At 38.7% G+C, this 20,864-nt stretch overlaps 2 protein-coding genes across 2 annotated transcripts in view; one reads left to right on the forward strand and one right to left on the reverse strand.

The window, feature by feature from the left end:
* Nucleotides 1–13,616, forward strand: part of LOC137959787 (ATP-dependent Clp protease proteolytic subunit-related protein 3, chloroplastic-like) — a 32,372-nt gene extending 18,756 nt beyond the window's left edge. The window contains exons 4-9 of the mRNA XM_068807141.1: nt 3,200–3,259; nt 11,681–11,777; nt 11,886–11,959; nt 12,711–12,764; nt 12,848–12,931; nt 13,250–13,616. Of these exons, the coding sequence (XP_068663242.1) occupies nt 3,200–3,259; nt 11,681–11,777; nt 11,886–11,959; nt 12,711–12,764; nt 12,848–12,931; nt 13,250–13,342 (462 nt within the window). The 3' untranslated portion in view covers nt 13,343–13,616. The remainder of the gene's footprint in view (nt 1–3,199; nt 3,260–11,680; nt 11,778–11,885; nt 11,960–12,710; nt 12,765–12,847; nt 12,932–13,249) is intronic.
* A 613-nt stretch (nt 13,617–14,229) lies between these two features.
* Nucleotides 14,230–19,254, reverse strand: LOC137958846 (translocase of chloroplast 101, chloroplastic-like). The gene is made up of 3 exons (XM_068806023.1): nt 17,570–19,254; nt 17,334–17,480; nt 14,230–17,213 (listed from the first exon to the last, which is right to left on the reverse strand). The coding sequence occupies exons 1-3, from the start codon at nt 19,108–19,110 to the stop codon at nt 14,477–14,479; spliced, it is 4,425 nt and encodes a 1,474-aa protein (XP_068662124.1). The 5' UTR covers nt 19,111–19,254; the 3' UTR covers nt 14,230–14,476.
* Between the last annotated feature and the right edge of the window lie 1,610 nt (nt 19,255–20,864).

The raw sequence follows: 20,864 nt of genomic DNA on the forward strand, positions 1-20,864 counted from the left end.
AAATGTCCATATTTTTATGCTAAAAAAGATTTAGCATACATAAAGCAGTTATAGGATTCTCTTGGTGTTAAAGAGATGGTTATGGCAGTTACTAAAGTTAGACGACTGTTCATGCTGTCCTTATGTGAGTTGGTTTTGTTCTCATACTGGTTCGTATTGAATAAGTGTTAAAGAGCAGATATGGAAGAGTCTTACATGACTTTTATAGTAAAAAGTCTCAAAAAGCCAGAATTAATATGGTGGAGTCTTACAGGAGGAGGTCTCACAGAAGAGTCTTAGTTAAAGGTGTTTTAGTTATTTAGTCTTCTATATGTTTAGTTATTCAATTGTTCTAGGACTTATCTTTTAGTGTTTAACTTTGGGTGTAATTGGGAAAAAGATAGTTTAACTGTAATTGGATTATACTTGTTTCCTCTATTATAAATAGAGACTCATTGTACTCAGTTAGCAACAAGTGAGTAATGTATTTCTTTTTTCCAGAAATTCAACATAGTATTAAAGCAGGTTTTGTGAGTTGATTCGGTCAACCCACAAAGATAATTCATTTTCTGATCTATCATCTCTAGTAGTTTATGTTCGTATTTTATCTTTTTTTCCTTCTTTCCTGTCCTAATACCCATTGTTTTCTTGGCATTCTCACCTCCATAATGAACTTTTCATATTGCAAATTATATATCGACGGAAAGATCTTCGAGTCTACTTTCCAACAGAAAAAGAAGTTTGACAATCAGAGTTATCTATAGAGAAAAATCGATATTTGAAGCAACAAAGGTCAAACTACAAGAGAGGTTCGAGCAGTAGTAGAAAGTTTCAACTTTTGAGGCATTTTATGCCATCAAGAATGAGACTTTAAATAGAGAATTATATATCAAAAGAAAGATCTGTAAGTCTATGTTCTTACCTATTCATCCAATTCTCAATTCGAGTTTCCTAGAGGGAGATATCGATTTCGAAAGAGTCAATGGTCATTTTAGCCAAAGAAGCATGAGTACTTAGTTTGGCCAGATTATAGAGTCCAAAATCCATCAGATTCTTTCTCTCAAAAGAAGAATATTTTATGAAGAAATATTATACTTTTATGAAAGTTATCAAAGTCTAGTTTCAGAAGGAGAAAATTTTGTATCAATCCGATCTATATGTGAGGAGATATTCACATTGGAGTCGGCAACTGTCAAGCTATAGAATGAAGAAAATAAAAAGGTCATTACAGATTCAAGAACGAAGTTTTTTTTTTGTCAAATTGGGTATCAAATTAAAGCTATTTGAGTCTAGTTTCTAAAGAAATAAATGGTTTGTGATTCTGACCTGTATTGTGGGAGATATTGATATCAGAAGTATTGAAGGTTAGATTCTGCCAAAAATTGCTCATTTTTTCTATTTTCTCTCCTATTATCTCTCCATGCATTGGCGTGAATTGAGTTTCCTTTTCTCCAAGAATCCTATTTTTTTAGCCAAACTTTGCTTCTAATTGGCAAGTTTTGGTCAGAATTAATCACTTCATGATGTATTCGTTCAAGGTATGCAAAAATTTCTTGCGACGATGTTGTTTTCAAGTTTTGCGTTTCTAGTACTTTGTTGTGTATCTTACACATCGTGAATTCCGAAAATCGTGGTCACCCCCCCCCCCACAAAAAAAAAATTTATACTTAGTCGTCATATTTATTAAGTTCTACCGTTATAACCTCCCCTAATTTTTTTTAAAAAAAGGTCATATTATAGATTCGTTTGGAATTATGAGTGTTGCATAGTCATCTTCTTCCAGTTAAAGTTGTTTTTCTCTAGTATTTCTTTAATTTATCTTTTTGTGTTTTTATCGCTTCAGAGCAATGGCTAGATCCACTACCTAAAAAGTATAGGAGTGTGTCCAACATCCAGCTAGAGTCAAATATTTTATTCTTCACCCAAAAGGCGATTTGTGTTTGAGCTACCCTTAAAAAGTGAGCCTTAAAGTTGGGCTGTTTTTCTGCCTTTAAAATTGAGCAGAGTGTGTTTCAAACTATGACCATTTTGATTGGTATGAGCTTTGTCATACGGCTAAGAGTGATTTTCTTCTCCAACATTGTGTTTTGCCCAAGCTGGGTTTCTTTCTTTTTTATCCCTAGCTTGAAGGGGAGATGTAGAAGAAGAAGTACAAGAAAGAAGTATTTTGTTCCACATTCTGTGGTAATTTTTATGTGACCAAAATATTCAAGAAAGGGGGAGAACAAATGATGAAGATATAACATCTATGAAAATTTTTTAGCCAAAGAAGATTGAAGACCAAGAATCCTCTTCATTGCAAGCAGAAGTTATAAACTCCAGCTTGAGGGAGAGTGTTGAAGAACAGATATTTAAGAGTCTTACATGACTGTCATAGAGTCAAATTTATATGGTGAAGTTTTACAGGAATCTCACAGGAGGAGGTCTCGTAGAAGAGTCTCAGTTAAAGGTGTTTTAGTTATATTAGTCTTCTATTTATGTTTAGTTGTTCAATTGTTTTAGGACTTATCTTTTAGCGTTTAACTTTGGGTGTAACTGGGATAAGGGTAGTTTAATTGTAATTGGATTATACTTGTTTTCTCTATTATAAATAGAGACTCATTGTACTCAGTTAAAAACAAGTGAGTGAAGTATTTTTCTTTTCCATAAATTCAACAATAAGATTGCACTAAGGCATTGTTTAGTTTTTCAAGATGTGATTCTTATGGAAAATTCTCTGTTTTGAATATGTCAAACATGTTTTAGCCATCTAGTAGAGATAATGGAAATCCTTACACAAGAATAAAAAAGCCACGCATGTATATGTTTCCTCTTGACTTGTGTCAAAACTGCATATAGGCAGATGGATGAATTTCTCTTGCTGTGATTTATGATCGTTTTATCCTGTGAAAATGTACTTGCTGTCCTATAGAGCCAAAAGAAAGGTCATCCTTTTGATACCCCGTAGTTTGAATTAAAGTCCCAACCCTTTATGTTAGAATTTTATATTTTAGAATTTTATTCAAATGCACTTTTTCATTTTAAGCAACTTAGGATGTGCATGTGATTTGCATTATGTTCAAAGCTTTTTTTGTGCTTTTGTGAAAAATCCCATTTCTTCCTTTATATTGTGATTGATCAAAATTTTGTCTACTGTCTGCAGTTCTTTACTGTCTTCATGCTTTAGTGAGTTGTTATACTTCTATTGACCTTCATGCACAAAATTGCTTGTGTAACACAGGTTGGAATGGAAACCGAAGGTTTTGCTATCTATGATGCAATGATGCAGTTAAAAAATGAGGTCAGGCATTCTTTCTTATTTATTTTTCTTTTAAATTTTCGAACATGACACATATTAGCAACTAGAATGAGGTTTCTGCTGTTTATTGCCAGCTGGAGTGGTAGATGTAGCTTGCAACACTAAGCAGATTCATGTTGTTTGTTGTTTTTCAAATCATTAGATTCGTTTTGTGGCATTCTATTTTTTATTCTTTTGGTTATTTTCATGCTCCCATATAAGCGTTAAAGTTGGTGCAGTCCATGGTATGTGTGGTTTTAACAAATTCATGATGTTAGTCCGAGGCTGCATTTGACTAATCTTTTTGAAGATGGTTGAAGTTGGCCCAAAATGATTAATTGCAGTTAGGAGATCTCGTGGCATGTATTAAGTACAAGAATTTTACAATCCTAGATCCATTTAGGACTATTTTTAACACTTTCCCTCACATGTGGGCCACTTTATGACTGTAGAATTGCAAGATTGAGAGGATTAAAGAGGAAAAAAGGGGAAAATTAGAGAGGAAAAGAAAAAGAGAGAAGCAGCCTTGAAGAGCTGCGTTGAATAAAGGCTAAAAAAGTTGAGCCCTTATTATAAAATATTTATAGCTCCAAAATACATGTTGGAATTAAATGAAACTTGAAACATAAAGTTCTGGTATGTACTCTAGCTTGCTGTAACCATATGAGATCCATACAAGAATGTGAAATGATCAAAATACCCTTATATCAGTATTCTAATACTCCCCTTCAAGTTGGAGAGTAAATGTCAAACAGTTTCAGCCTGTTACAAACATCAAATGTTAATGCCTTCCAATAGGTTTTGTAAACATATCTCCAAGTTGATCTAAGGACTTCACATATGGAGTAACTACCTTCCCTTACATAACAATATCTCTAATAAAGTGACAATCATCCTCTATGTGTTTAATTCTCTCATGGAATATTGGGTTACTCGCTATGAATATGGCAGCCTCGTTATCACACTTCTTAACCGTGGCCTCTGGAATATGAAATCCAAACTGAACGAGAACTGGTTTCACCCTATATTGTACCCTGTCGCTAAATCTAACCACTACAACTTGTTTTTTTACTCTTCCTACTCAGTAAGCAACAGTAACTAGTGGTGGACCTCCTTCCATCTTGTGTCCAGCATAGTCTGCATTAGAATATCCCAATACATCAATTTTTGTCATTTTGAGTATACTCTAGACCTTTTCTAGGAGTACCTTTCAAATACTTTAGAATCCTTTAAGCAACTTCTAAATGTGTTTTTTTTGGGCTCCAAGACCTGACTCACTACTCCCACTAAAAATGATATATCGGGCCTACTAATTATAGTATAAATCAATTTACCCAATAGGCATCTATACTGTGTCTTGTCCTTAAGTAAGGACTCTGAGTGTCGTGAAGGCTAGCATTGATTTCCATGGTAGTATTGACTGGTCTTTCACCCAAGAAACCATACTCTTGTAACATATCTAAAATATACTTTTTCTGAGAAAGAACAACACCTTGCTTTCTTCGAGCTACTTCAATTCCAAGGAAATATTTCAATTGTCCTAAATCTTTTGTTTTGAAAATGTGTAGCCAAATATGTTTTTACTTACTCAATTCCTTCAAGTTCACTTCTAGATAAAACAATGTCATCAACATACACAACTAAAACAACAATACTGGTCTTCCTTTTCAGCACAACATACAATGATCACAATGCCTTCTTTAGAAGCCAAACTTTATCACCACATTGCTGAAATTTTCAAACTATGTTCTAGGATTTTGTTAAAGTCCATAAATAACCTTCTTTAATTGACACACCTTCCTTGTCTCCCCCTAATTAATATACCCAGGAGGTTGTTTCATATACACCTCCTTTAAGTCATTATACAAGAAAACATTTTAACATCTAGTTGAAAAAGTGGTCATCCATTGTTAATTGCAACAAAAACCAAAATATGGACTGAGGCGAGTCGAGCAATTGCAAAAACCGTTTCAAATGCATCAATTCCAAAGGTTTGTGTATATCCCTTGGCCACTAATCTGGTCTTGTATCGATCAATAGTCCAATCAACTTTGTACTTAATTGTGTACACCCAACGACATCTTACAATAGCTGCCCCAAAAGGTGGATCATAGAGACTCTATGTCTCCCTAGACACCAAAGCATCTACCTCCTCATCCGTAGCTCAATGCCACCCAAGTGAAGCCATAACATCTTGCATTGAACAAGATATGGTAGACAGATAATAACATAGCAAATGATATGTAGGATGGAGACAAGGGAAACATATTGCAATATGGGAAGAGAAGTACTTCATATTTTACCTTTCCAAAGGTTAATGGGCAAATCCAAATAAGAAGGAACTCGACCTGTAGGCAAAGAGGAAGACGGTTGGTCCTGAGGAGAGGATTCATGAGCTAGAATGTCAAGAGGCACTAGGTGCTGACAATAGATGATTAGAATGCCTACTGTACACCTAAAGTGGTGAAGAGGGACTTGTAGTTGGTGCATCTTTAACAGTAGTAAGCACTGGGTTATCCATAGAAAGACCAAGTGATGACTGAGACTCATCATAGTATGCAAAGTAGGGAGTCTACTAAAAAAATGTATCATCAGTAGACACGTGTCTTTCCTCTTAGAAGATCAAAACACTTGTATCCTTTGTTATGATGTGAATATTGTTAAGTTGTGGAGTCTAATTAATGCCTTATGCAGAGTTAGCACGCGGATCGACCTTCGCGGTAAGGTTGCCGTGGGGGTTGGAAAGGGGGCGGGGAGCCCGTGAAAGGTCCACGATATATTGACTGCTGTTACATTAAGGGTAGTTTGGGGATTTCACACTTGTATTTCGGATGCCCTAGTTTTCTCTTTATATTTGGGGGCACTATTATTAGGGTGATCATCGATTGACTATCATGAGTTGCGGGAGAGAGGTTAGAGAACAACACTTGAGTGTGTGCGATTTCTCTTGTAAACTACTTCATCATCATAGTGAATTATTGCAGCGGCGGAAGATATGACATAGTCTCACCTTAAGGCGAACCTGTATAAATATTGTGTTTTTGTGCTTGATTATTTCTTCTTTTGCGATTATTATTGCTCTCGTTTGTATTGAATTAAGGTGTCTAATTCCTAACAAATATCCCAACTAAACACATTTAACGGTGTGAGGAAACAATTTCGGTACAAAATTATTAAATAAATGAACGAAACATGTGGATCCGAAGATACGATGAAGAACATCAAACAATTTACATTGGGGAATTAAAACTTGCATCCAAACTTGTCCTTGCATAACAAATGACGATATACAATTGATTAAGAAGCAAGATGTTAACATCACATCCTCACAAAAAGATTGTTGGACATTCATGTGGAACAGTAAAGTGTGAGTAACCTTAAAAAAATGTCTGTTTTTGCTTCAACAACCTCATTTTGCTGGGGAGAATACATGCAGGAAGTTTGACAAGTAATGCTATGTAGAGCATAAAATGAAGTAAATTTGTGATTGAGAAACCCAAAATATTTTGTTAGTATGAAAAATATGAACATTGGTGCCAAACTGATTGATTATTTCATAGAAAAATGTCACAAATACATCAAAGACTTCAAATTTCTCTCACAGGAGATATATCCAAGTGACTCTTGTGAAATCATCTATAAAAGAAACAAAGTACTTAGACCCAAATCGGTTGGGGAGTCAATATAGACCCCACATATCTGAATGTATGAGTTCAAAAACTCGAGAGCTACAACTAGAACTAGCAGGGAGGCTAGTCTGACAATGTTTCTCTAGTTGACATGACTCACAATCAAAGGAAATATCAGCTCAAAGATGGAAAGGACTGACGAAGCTTAGCTGGTGATGGATGTCCCAAATGCAAGTGCCTTAGATATGGAGAATCTTTTAGTTGTAAACGCTACAACCTTTGGAATAGATACATCGTCTAACAAGTAGAAACTCCCCCTTCTCATGTTTAGGACCAATCGTTTTCTTCCTCTGCAAGTCCTGAAAGACACAAGAAGTAGAAGAAAAAGTTACAAAACAATTTAGAGTCTTAGTTATATGACTCATAGACAAGACGGGAAAGTTTGGAACAAAGAGAACAAAAACTCAAGGATATTTGAGGTGTGGTATTCATAGTGTGCTCCCCTTGAATCGCAGAGGTAGACCCATCAGCTAAAGTAGCTTGACGATAGGACTAAGAAGGATTAATATACTAAAACAAAGAAGTCCTACTTAACATAGGGGTGAATGCTCTTGAATCATTGATCCAGAAAGAAGAAAGAGACATTCAGTGCTGGTATACTAGTGTTGGCCATTGTGGCACTTTGAGGAAGAGGAATCCAGCTAAATGGTTGGAGTGGTAGGTGTGGTGGTCAATTGACCAAGCCTCTTGAGCAATTGTTGAATCTCTTCTCGAGGACAAGGATATGAAGCAATGTCTTTCCCTGTCATAGTGGAGTTCACTCATGCCGGCTTGCCAAATTTCTCCTTGCATTTATTAGAGAAGTGGTTTGTTCGGCTATAGTCAATACATTTCGTTTCTCCTCTATCACTCCACAACCTTAAGTAGAGGAATCTTTGCCACGACCTCTACTATTGCTCCCATAGCCCCAGACCTTAGACTTACTAAATGATGAGTGGAGGTTGAAAGCAATTGCATCAGAGAGTCTTGTATCCTTATCACTTTTACCTGCCACTGTTCCTTCTGCCTGAATGTCTCGGTTAAAAGCTTGTCCAAGAATAGTCACATCATCATTGGCTAACGGATGTGCCCGAGTAACATCATATTTAGATCCTAGATCATCTACAAGTCTTGCCACCTGATTTCTCGTTTCGAATATCATTTGCATTCGTATTAAAAGGATGGAAGGTGCTGATTTCCTGCAAAACATCCCTCATCTTTGTGAAGTAATTAGTGACTGATCTATCACCCCTTTGTATGTTAAAATATCGAACATACAATTCATAGGTGCGAGACAAATTGCTCTCCTGAGACAATTAAAACCAGTGTAGTCCACATTTTCTTGGAAGTCCCACAACTCAAGATCTGATTACTAAATCGTGGCTCCATACTGTTTACCAACCAAGTCGTAACTTACCTCTCAATCTTCAATGATGGGACTAGGAGGATCATCCCAAATGTATTTTGCATTCCTTTTGACCTTCAAAATCATGAGAACAGACCTGGACAGATTCACATAATTGGACCCATTCAACTGTATTGAAGTAATCTGGATGAAATGAGAGTCTTTACTGTCTTAACTCTCAATGGGCTTAAGTACAACAACATGTTTGCTGGATTTTGCCATTTAGTCCTTTGGATACACCACAAGAGGACCCAAGAAAATGCTTTTAATCCAAAGAATCAACCAACACAAAATCCACCCAGCGCAGGTCAAGTGGGCCCCACACTTCAAAATTAGGGACAACCACAATACCACAAGGAACAATAGCACTCTCAACCTTCAATTCAGTTACTAATCACCATAACATGCAGTCTAAACATCAACAAAAATGATGAGGTAGGCAGAGAAGAGATGATCCAGGCACAGTAAGGGTTGTGCAGGTAGGGATAAAGCAAAACCTTCAAATGGGAATCCTTTTAAGGGCACTAAGGCATAATAACTGCTCAATTAGTGATAGAAGCCATCGTGCAAATGGTTATGGCAGAAAAAAAGGGAAAAAAATCTGGCCTTTACCCTACTGGTAAAGACATTGTTTGAAGGACTTTTTGTAGGGATGACCAAATTAGGAAGAAAGCTCATGAACTATAGAGGATCTGCTCTAGGTCTTCTTCTATCGCTTTGATACCATGTAGAATTGCAAGATTAAGAGGATTAAAGAGGAAGAAAAGGGAAAAATAGAGAGACGAAGAAAGAGGGAGAAGCAGCTTGAAGAGCTGCGTTGAATAAAGGCTGAAAAATTTGAACCCTCCTCTTATCCATTCACTTAAGTGAGTTTAACATAAAAAAACCATTCTGCCCTTATTAAAAAAATACTTATAACTCCAGAAATACATGTCAGAATTAAATGAAACTTGAAGCATGAAGGCCTGATATGTAGTCTAGCTTGCTGTAACCATATGAGATCCATATGAGAATGTGAAGTCACCAAATACCACTATATCAGTTTTTTAACAATGTCTCGTACACATAAATGATTTTGGGGAAAGGCCCATGTACAAGTACCCTCTGATACTATCGTAAAGTTGGATTCAGGTTCATCTCAAAATGACTAGCCGAAGATAGGAGACCTTTTCCCAAGTAATAAGAACATTATCTTGCCACTCTTGAATCCATGTGGGGCTATTACAGAGACAAATAGTAGTTGTGCAAAAGAGTTTCTTCTCCATTAGAAAGTCCATTTAGATACACTTCGTTCTTCATAGTGCTGCCTTCCTAAGAAAAAAATCACCGCTTTGGTGAAGCAATAAAATGATAAAAAAGAAGCTTTTTTTTTTCCTTCTGGGAAGGACTCAAATTTTTTGGTGAACAATTACAGAATTTTACCTAATATGCCTCATATAAATGGAAATAGAATAGTTACACTAGGAGCCCCATCTTTAACATGGCTCTATGTATTTGATGTGGGAGCTGCCAAGCTCATCTATGTTGCAATAATGGGTTTGTTAGGCATGTTCTTTATTAAATATGTAATCCACCTAAATTTTACCTACTTAAAATGAACAATTATGTGTTCTATTCACTGACAGTGCTTCCTCCTAGTAGGGCATGCATTAAACTAGCAGGACCTGACAGATCCTGCATAAAACTGGTGACCCACTTGTATTTGATATTGGACAACCTAATAAGCAGTAGACAAACGCCAAAATATTCACCTTTTAGTATGCTCCTAATCTGATTCCGGAGCCACCTAAAAGGTGCTATGAAGCAGAGGGGCTACCTTCAGTAGTTTTTACTAAAAGATGTAGCTTTCATGTGATTCTATTATGTTCTAAGAAATTGACCTAATATTGGGCAAGCAATCTAGCTTTAAAGTTGGTAATATAGTTTGACATATTGTTTTTGTTAATAAATTCCAGCTAATGAATAAGAGAAAATTGTTCTGAATGGAAAAAATTAATAAAAAATAGAAGGGGCAAAGAAAATTCAGAGAAAGAAGGCCAGTAAAATAAGCCAAAACAGCCAAGACCATAGAAGATAAATAAAAGTAAAAGTATGGTCTATTTGAAAAAAAGAAAAAAAGTGAAAGGTATGGTGTTCCTCACAACTAGATGTTGTTCACACCCTCCCTAGCAAGACGATCAGCAATAAAATTGGTTGATCTCAAAGTGTGGGACCAAGAGGTTATGAGAGAGTTAGCAATGTCCTGCACTTCATCATAAAGCGGCTGAAGTCTTCACTGAGGATCCATCATCCTGCTCATCCAGTAAATAATAACTTTAGAATCTTTATCAGTTATTGGAGATCTGAAAAATCCTCAGTCCATGCATCAAAGCTTTATAGCTTCCATAGTACTCTTATGTCATGAAGACCTGTGTGGCTGAAGTCTCCATGGTGGATTCGTCATCCTGCTCGTCCAGTAAATAACTATAGAATCTTGGTCAGTTATGGGAGATCTTAAAAATCCTCAGTGCATGCATCAAAGCTTTATAGCTTCCATAGAATCCTTTTGCCATGAAGACTTATGTCAAAAAGGATATGTCTGGCATGATTCGACAGCACGCCATCAAAGCTGAACTCTCATCATGTCCTTCATAAGCTTGGCCACAAAGTTTACAAGGGATAACACACCTGCCGCCAATTTGGCCTTCCCTGAGAATATGCTCTCATTTCTTGCTACCCAAATGTTTAACTGATAGCAGCAAGGGTGAATTTTCAGAAACCTCTTCCCATTTTAGACAACACATGAGGATTTAATAATTTATATTTAACATTTACATCTTATAAATATATAGCCGAATATAATGTATGACTATGGCACATATAAAGCTTCTTAATAAAGGCTTTCTCGGTAAAGGCCACATAGAAGAGGAAGGAAAACACAGGTGAAGTGCTGGGAGTGTAAACAATGATCAACAGGTTTACCAATGTAGCATGTATTGTTCTGGTAGTCTGTTTTTGTTATATGGACCATTGTTGTCTGCTAGTTGTTAACTACAAAGTAATTGACTCCACAAGATTATGATAGAATTAAGGTTTCAGTAAATTATGGTTTGTCATATAGCTGATATGCATATTGCATATCTGGGAACTTCATGTGGTTTTCTAGGAGGCCAATATGGGTTGTATCAGCTGGTACATGGCTCTCTGTCAGCCATACTGGCCGATACATGTGGGAATTTCATGCATCTATTGGCTTATACGTGGCTATCAGGTATCTGAGATTGAGCCTGATACCAACACTGAACCTTGTTGAAAACAAAAGAGTAACTGCTAGTGGCATCCTTTTGATAGTGATGATATCCATGCCTGTAGATTCAAACAGTTGCTGTTGGAGCTTCCATAGGACAGGCTTGCCTTCTTCTTGCTGCTGGAAAAAAGGGTAAACGGTTTATGATGCCTCATGCCAAAGGTTAGCAACAACATCGTTGATTGAAATTCTGTTTTTTTTTTTTTTTTTTTTCATTCTTTCCTTAGATGATTATATGACACTAGCTACAACTTCTGATTTTTCCTACAGCCATGATTCAGCAACCCCGTGTTCCTTCATCTGGGTTGATGCCAGCAAGTGATGTTTTGATTCGTGCTAATGAGGTTAGCTTAGCACCTATGGGCTCCTCTTTTTTTGTTTTTCATAAGATAGTGCTAATACAAGTTTTTGATTTAGCTGTCACTGTATTTGATGTTTACTAGTTATTATATCATCCTGTCTAATTAAACACCTCTTGTTGTCTTGTTAAGAGCACGAGTAGAATAGTTTCTCTGATCTTTTTGGCACTTGCTGCTTACAAGTTCTTTACCCCAAAATTCATTTGGTCTATGCAAACCAACTGTCTCTGTATGGTTTATTTATGGAAGTCTTGCTATTGATCCAGATGATCAAGCACAAGTGAGCAACTGGCTAACATAATTTATATTTTTGTCATAAATTTAGTTGCTGATATTATAGCTTCTAATTCTCTTCTGATCTGTCCTTTCATTTTGTGAAACCTTGACTACTTAGCGCTGAAAAGTACATGCTGATGAGCAGGGGCCTAGCTTACACAGGTTGCCAACCTGATGGAGAGAGCATTAGGTCAATATTTAACTACTAGTTAACTGAAAAACTCGGTGCTTGTAAATATATTGAGCAAGAGAGAATGATTTCCTCCTTTTTTCAGATAATAAAATTCCAAATTTCTTTATCTGTCGGTTACCAACCTGAGCATCCATTCTGTTTAAGGGTGCACCGTACCAGACGTAAAGCTTAAGCTTTCCCACAGTTTGCATGCTGACCTTGTAAGTTTACTTGATGCTAATTCGAGAAATAACTACACAATTTTGATGTTATTGAATTGGTTTGCAGGTTATAAAGAACAGGGACATACTGGTTAAACTATTAGCTAGGCACACAGGCAATGTGAGTATTGGGATCTGTTCCTTGCAATCTGAATCTATTATCTACAATCCTCCTGAAACTGACAAGTCAAATCTGTTCATTAGTCAATTGAAACTGTGGCAAAAGCAATGAGGAGGCCGTTCTATATGGATTCAACAAAAGCTCAAGAGTTTGGTGTCATTGACAAGGTACGTAGTATCATTTATGAAGGGTATTTTAAAATTTACATTTTAGTCTTGATGGAGAAGAGAATTCCATCAACTTAAAAAGAAGCTTCTGATTAAAAAGAAAAAACTTAAATGAGCGACCTGATTTTTTTTCTTGAAAATTAATGGATTATGTCATCCAAAAAAAAAAAAAAAAAAGAGTTGATTTGAGCTGCTAATCGAAGCAAAGCCTGGAATTGCTAGCACATGATAGGGATAACCCAATACTAGTGAGAATTGTGGATTGTTATTTGTAGTAGTTGATGGCTGTTGCTGAGTCTCTGTTATGTGCTTTTGCAGATTCTTTGGCGTGGTCAAGAAAATATAATGGCAGAAGCAGCCTCTCCAGAAGAATGGGACCGGAGAGCCGGGATCAAGGTTGTTGATGGATAAATGTCATCCCCGGAGACCTCATACTGTAATAATGCTCTTGTTAATGTAACATTTTTTTTTCAGTACAGCTTCTTCAGAAATCATAGTGAACTCAACAATATTATATGAAATGACGAATTAAAGTCGATTTCTGCCATTTCAAAGGGTGAGGAGTGTGTTATGGAAAAGCCAGTGATGGGCAGTCTCCAAGTTTTGACATGTCCTCTGTTACATGCAATCCGAGAAACTGATATATTGAACATTAGTTGAAAGATTATCGTATTAAATGTTTAGTGCAAAGAAGAATAATTGAGTTACACATTTGTCGCACCCGATGGAAACATTGCCTCGCTGCTGCGCTTAACTCGGGGATGGAAAAGCTGTTGAGAGACTCTACGTATGGCATAACTCCAATAGCTTAGAACGATGGGAGAATGCTCAGCTTCCCCCCCCCCCAATATTTTTGGCATCAGAGATGTCCCTATCTTCTGTAAATGCAGATATCCTATCCTTTTCTCTGTATGCAGAGAAAGAGGGGAGTCTTCTAGAAAAGCAGGTAGGCTCCTCTCAACAAAAGCAAAGGACAGGGGAGGATCTTCCCACAACTCTGCATGAGCAGAAAGGATCAGAGAGGAGCATAGAGAAGGAAGAGCTTTGGTGGAGACAGTAGAGGACAGCAACTGGGACAAGATGCATTGCTGGCTTATCGGGTATGGTTTGTATTTAAAACCCAACCTGTTTGCCATCCCTAATCCCTATTACTGCTCCAAACTACTAATAAGAAAAAAGCGAGAGGACCATCTGCAACAAGTACATGGTTGTTCCATGGTGATCAAATATACTGATGAACTGAAAACCCTTTCAATCATATGATAGAAACAGAGACAGGCAACAAACAGAGAACTCCATTACAGCAATATATAATATAATGAACTAATATTGATGAATCATTAAGAATACCCTCTTGGTTCCACCTCGATTCTACAGCTCAACAAAATGAGTTTAAAGCTATTGCAGTACTGATTGGGACTTTATAAGACATTATTCAGGATGCCAAGAAAAAGAAACTGGTAGTGCGATACAGACATGCTCAGGAAGTCTAATTGTTGATCTCTTCGAACCTAAATTTTTATGACTCTTCAAAGGAAACAAAATCTAGTGCACATAATAAGCTTCACCTGGCCAAATGGTCTTCAAGATAGTGGATGCAATTGGGAGAAGACCTACAAGTGCAATCTGAAGCTGCTCTGAGCTGCTTGTCCGAATAGTAATTTGCCCGCTGAGTTTATTGTTCAACCCGACCCGGACAGCCATCTTAGAGTTTCGGCCAATCGAGAACTGAGACTGCAAGTTGGCACCCAAAGCCAAATCTCCTCTCCATCTCATAAGAGAAAGACCAAGGGTGGATTGGTCCTGGCCAATTGGATAATCCTTCTCTCTAAGGCGTGCTTCCAAATTGGCCCCATACGCCACATCACCTTGGGCTCGCACAGCTCCGGTGCTACCAACCAGACTCAAACGCTTTCCAATTGAAATCTGATCTTCAATCTTGAGGCCAGTGGCCACATTCTCCCCCAAGAAAGTCACTGACGCCCCTGCAGTAGTCACATTTCTCTTCAAAATTTTGAATTTGGTTTCACCCCTAAGAATGTAAGCAAGTTGTTTTCCAACACTCTGGATATCAAATCCAGCCAATGAGGAACCTTTGTCTCCATGTTTGGCAGAAACAGAGGAATCCAAATGAATGTTGAATTCCTTCTTGTCCTTTGTGATTTGTACTGAGACAGCAGCAGGGAACTGGCTAGCGATGGCAAGACTTTCTTCAAGGCTGACTCCATCATAACCACAGTCATGATCCCAACCATGGGAGTCTAACACAGGTCGTGCAAGTAGGCCTGATGTTGGCTCCAGGAAACGGTACCGATAACCAGGATTATCCCCATCAAAAGAAGGTGGTAACACCATATCGGGTAATGGAACAGGCACAGCTGCTGGAGCTCCATTTTCCTGATCAAAATCTTCTCCTGTGTCACCATATCCAAAGTCAGCCTGACCTTCTTTTCCTCTTTTCTTGAGCTCCTTCAATCTTTTAAGTTCCTCCTTCCACTGCTTCTTCTGTAGAAGTTTCACCCGATAGTCATACTCATCAAAGTAAGCTTTTCTTTGCTCTCTGCTAAGCTTTTCAATTTGAGCTTTACGCAAAGGCTTAAAGGGTGGAAGCTGGTCATATTCATCCTCAATCTCTTCTTGGTCAGAATCTGACAGGTCAGCCAGATCAATATCAGAATCTTCATTGTCACCACTCTGATCGCTTGCGAGTTTCGGGTGTGCCCTTGACTGTAGAAGTGATGACAGCAAGAAGGGCAAAGGCGGTGAACGGACACGAAACCCAAATAATTTTCCAGCAGATGAGTCCTGGAGTTTCAGTAAAGAATTTGCTTCAGATAAGATCTTGGAAGAGTAGCACAAGAGTAGTAACTGAGGGCGCCACATTTGGCCATTTGGAAGCACACTTTGGCCCCGGCTCTTTCTACATGAAGAGTGGTTCTCAACAAGAGCCACAGGATTCATCAGACGCATATCACCAGCTGCTTGCCTAATGGAGTGCTGGACAATGTGCGAACGCTGTGCCACAAACACATCATAGCTCAAGGGGGATCCGTTGGGGCCATCTGGAGGTGCTGAAGCAGCATGGGTTAGGGCAACGATCGCGTTAAGCCAGATTGATGAGCCCAATACACTACTGATTGATCTTAAAAGTGGAATATCATTAAAATCTCGTGTCTGAGTGTCAAGGCGATCCACATAAAGGACAATATCAGGTGGGAATTTTTTTGTGAACTTTTTAATAGATGATAAGATCTTTCTGTTCGAACCTTGGTCCATCACTGAGGACTTCAGACCTGGGGTGTCAACAACCCGGACATTAACCCCATCAACAACTCCTGTAATCTCTTTAACACCCGTAGTTGTTGGTTCAAATGCACTAATCCTAGTCTTTTCTTCACCGAAAATAGAATTGATGGTGGCACTCTTACCGACGCCAGTTTTACCTAGTATTAGAACATTGAAAGAGAAGTCCAAATCATCCTTTCCAGCAGATTCTAACTGTGCTGCAGCCTTTTTCGCACTTTCAAGGCTAAAAGCTCGGTTAGTATGCCTTCCCCTTCTAATCCCTTCAGCTAGGTTAAGCCGATATAGAACCTGTGCAGCCACTGTATCTTCGGGTGTATGGCCAAGCCTTTGAACTAGACGTAAGAATTTCACTCTTACTAGATGAATCTTCTCTTGCAATTTTTTTTCCTCCTCGTCCATGTTACTGTCGTCCTCACCGACAACTGCAAGGTCAGAAGGACTAAATATACTTGGACGGTTTGGCCGGGCAGTGGGTTTAAGAGATGGTGCTGTGGAACCCAGACCAGCTGGGCGTTCAACAGAGAAAATCCGACTTGGACCATCTCCAGAGGAGACTGTGACACTTCCATCAGGTCCTGCACCAGTTGCTGCTTTCAGTAGAGCTACCAATGCAGCTGAGTCAAACAACTCCTTTCCATCACCTTCCTCATCTGTATCGGCTTCTTCATCCGAGTCTGAAATAATCTGTCCATCCATCTTGTGAGAGTACTCTTGTGAACTGGTTGACCCCTGCTCCATATCTTTAATTAGCAGCTCAGCAGTTTCAGAGAGACTTATCTTTACATGCTTGTCAATGACTGAACCATCCTTATCCACATGCACATCAGTTTTGTCCTCATTTCTGGCTTCTGAAACTTTTGATTCAGGTAGCTGGGAGTCGCTTGAAATTTCATCAACAGATATAGTGTTGTCTCCAGATGATGTAAGATTGATGTTTTCTGCAATCTCATGATCTTTATCCAAAGATTCAGACTCCCTGGAAACAATTGAATTTGATGAAATTATTTTATAGAAAAGCTATGCGGATGTTATTTTTGCCCTGGAGAAGAAGAGCCGAACAGGTCTATCAAAAAGGTTAGCCGGGTATGCTTTTTACCTTTTCTTTCCATCTTCAGGTGCCGAACGGAAATCATCAGATCCTTCGTCTTTTAAACGCTCAACATTGAAATGTGTGATGGCATCTCCATTTGATTGAGCATTGTCGCTCTCTAAACCATTATCACCTTTCTCCATCGACAGATCCCTGAAAGAAACAGAATTGGAAGTGCAGCTTTTCGTATAAATTCAAATACAACCTAGCTATCAGTAAAACTAATGGTTTGTGCTTCGTACCTGCTCTCTTCATCACCTGGTGAAATGGGCATAGGCTTCTCTTCAAGGTCGACCGCAGCAGGCACAAGTTGCACTCCTTTGTCTTCAACATTAAGTGAATTGAGTGAATCACTACGATAAGTAGTCTCATGACTGCTTTGAATGTTGCTAATAGTCTCATCTACAATGTCAACTGGCTCAGTTTTTGAATTCAGCGAGTCCAGCTCAGGCACTTTCATCACATCAGTTTCCGCTGGTTCAATGTAGTCCGGTTTGCCATCGAGGAGACCCTCATTTTCCTGTGCACTAGAGCTTGAATCCGCTGGATTGTCTGTAACAGAAATTGCTCCATCAGAACTACTAGAAATTTCAGGTTTTTCAACCACAGAAGCATCCCTTGCCTCTAAACCAACTTCATTGTCTGCTTCTGATGTTGCCAAATAAGAGTTGGCTTCAACCTGTGGACTGACCTCTAATGCCGAATTTTGATGAGCAACAGATTGAACAGCCGAAACTTCATTATTTTCGGTAGCGAACTCCTTCAGTCGCCCTTCCCCTTCAGAAACCGTACTTTCGGTCGACCTCATTACTCCTGATGGCTCAGTTTCGAAAGCCGATTCGCCTTCAACCACATGATTTTGCTCAACAGCAGCGTCTCCACTGGCAAAATCAACCTTATTTTCCCTTCCAGTGGCATCACCAGGCTCCATGGTTTCCACTTCAGGTTTCTCTAGTACAGGGTTTCCATGGACTTCCCGGTTTGTATTCTCCTCTGCTACAGTTATCGGCAACTTGGTAACCTTATCCCTTTCTGGTGAATGGTCTTTGTTGTCATCGTCGAAGACCCCACTTTCAGGCTTTTCAGAAAGGGTGGATATTTGAGGTTCAGGGCTCAGCGCTTCCGGGGACACACCAGATTCATCTCCCTCAACTGCCTTGGGTTCCAAAACAGGGCTTTCGACCAATTCGGTGGAGTTGACAGACTCACTGAGAGGAGATCCGTCTGAAGCAGGCGAGGGCTCGGGGACCTTCTCCTTGTCACCTAGAACACCAATTTCAGACTTTTCTGTCTCCAAAATCTCAGCAACTGGCGGCACTCTAGCCACACCGGAGAACCCATCATCTTCCCCTTCACTGGCCAAAACCTCGTCGAACACTTCATCATCGTCGTCCCTTGATGGCTGCGCAATAGGCATAGTCTTATTCAGCTGCGAAAACCGCACAGAATCCTCCGAGATGTCGCTGTTCCTAACCAAGGGAGGAACCGCCGTTCCGTCCTCAACCGCTATATATAACTCATCTGGATCAGGCACAAAAGGCCTCTCCGAGGCCGTTTCGAAGTCTTCCTCGCCGCTGAGATAGTTTTCCGCGATCTCAGAGCCGTGTTCTGACCCGCTAATCGAATCCTGCGTTTCGTCGTCTATTATATCCTTGTCATCATCGCTGGCATCGACGGAAGGGGGAGCACGGATGAGGAAAGAACCTGAATTAGATAAAGGAACTCTAGGCGATTGGGAGGCCCCTTGTGTTGTAGAAAGAGAGGCAGAGACGTTGGAATCCATGACTTTAAGCTTTTGTTTTTAGAGAACAGCACATGCAATCCGGGGCAAAAGGAGAACAGGAGTACTGGAAATGATGGGGGGTTTAGGGTTTATCTCCTTGGTCTATTTGGGTTATAGCTTTTCTCCTTCTTGCGCTCGGGGCTGGATATGGGGAGGGCTGCGCCTGCGCCACAACCACAGAAACACTGCAAACCAGTGAGATAAGATAGGATTTTACTTCCCCGAGGGATCCTTCTTGCATGGAAACGACAGAATAGGCAATTGGACAGATATATTTTACACAGGCCACACAAAAAAATAGTTTTCATTTCTTTCTTTTGATGTCACAAATTATGTTTTGACTGATTTCACAACTGAATAATTGCAAAATGGATTTGAAGCAGTTTCATCTCTCCAACACCATGATGGGTCCAAATTTGAGGAGATTTTGTAGCAGAGTGGCCAAGTGCTTTTGGTCCAAATTTGAGTTGCATTCCTGAACAAGTTACTCATAAAAGTAGGTTAATGGTTGTTGAGTGAGAAGACTACAATCATAATATTTTTTAGCTATTCTCTGAAGATGCATTTTCATGAATTTGCCAATCTTTATATGATCTAAAATTACAGAATAATGTTTGCTTATTTAGTATTTTAAGTCAAAGTGGGTGTGTCTTCTTCCCCACTAAAAGTATTTAATATTAAGATTTAAAGAAAAAATAAACTAATTAAAAATGTGAAGTACTAATCCTTGTATAACCCCATGAGTTTACATTTAATGGTATATTAAGAAAAGTAAATTAAAATTCAATCAAAACACTAAAGGTAAATTAGGATTCCTATGCTAATGTTTACATAATGCTGTGAAGTTAAACCACAGGTACCTCGAATATTTTTCATCTTTAGTGATTTGTCCCCTTGAATAAAACCCATCCCAGGCTTTGTGTTTTCCCTCTTGTCTACTTGCTTTCATGTAAAGAGGATTGGTTTGAACTGTTAGCACCTTTAATGGATTCTTCAAGTTAATTGAAACTCTTCAGGATTGTCCAAAAACCAGGAAAACAAAAAAGGATTCCTTGTTTTTTAAGCTGTTAGCCGGATGGTGCTGTAAACCGAAGTATCAAACGGCCCTTTTGTTTTGTTTTGTTTTGTTTGTTTTTCCTCTTCTTTGAGTTTGTGTTTGTCTTCGTAATATAAGGAATAAGGTTGAAGGGTAGAGCAGTAGAGCCAGGGACCGGGTTGCTTTTGTTTGATTGTGTTTGCACGATACTGTGTGGTCGAACCTGTTTTCTTGGCTTCCTCGGGGAGTACCTGTTGTCATCGTTGCCCTATCTTCCTTACCCATCGTTCATAGTTGAGATTCAATATCCTTTGGGCAAAAACAAAGTTAGCTGCAGGTTGTTTTTACATTAAATTATCAGCAAAAAATCTAAATGCAGCTCTAAAAACTTAATTAAAAATAAAAAAGAGGAATCAGGGCACTTTCAATCTTTCATTATCCTATTTGCTCTTGGTTCTTGCCTTGGAAAGTTGAGAGTGCTTGTGTTTTAGTGCATTGGTAATTAGAAAAGAAAAGAGAGTTTTTCTCCTAAAAAGATAACTAAGAGCTTTTCATCCAAAAAACCAAAGGGCGGTAATGGAACATGTTACAAGGTGGGACCCACCATGACCACGTGAGCTGGCATGATGAGCCATCACACGAGCTGGAATCCTTATCACATGAGTTGGAAGATTTGGCAAATCTTCCTCCCTTGATTTACGTAGATTTGGATAATAAT

This window comes from Aristolochia californica, unplaced genomic scaffold (genome assembly GCF_029961685.1).
Source record: "Aristolochia californica isolate CCGP_79_NKW_82.1479 unplaced genomic scaffold, dmAriCali1.0.hap1 SCAF_3, whole genome shotgun sequence".
Taxonomy (NCBI): domain Eukaryota; kingdom Viridiplantae; phylum Streptophyta; class Magnoliopsida; order Piperales; family Aristolochiaceae; genus Aristolochia; species Aristolochia californica.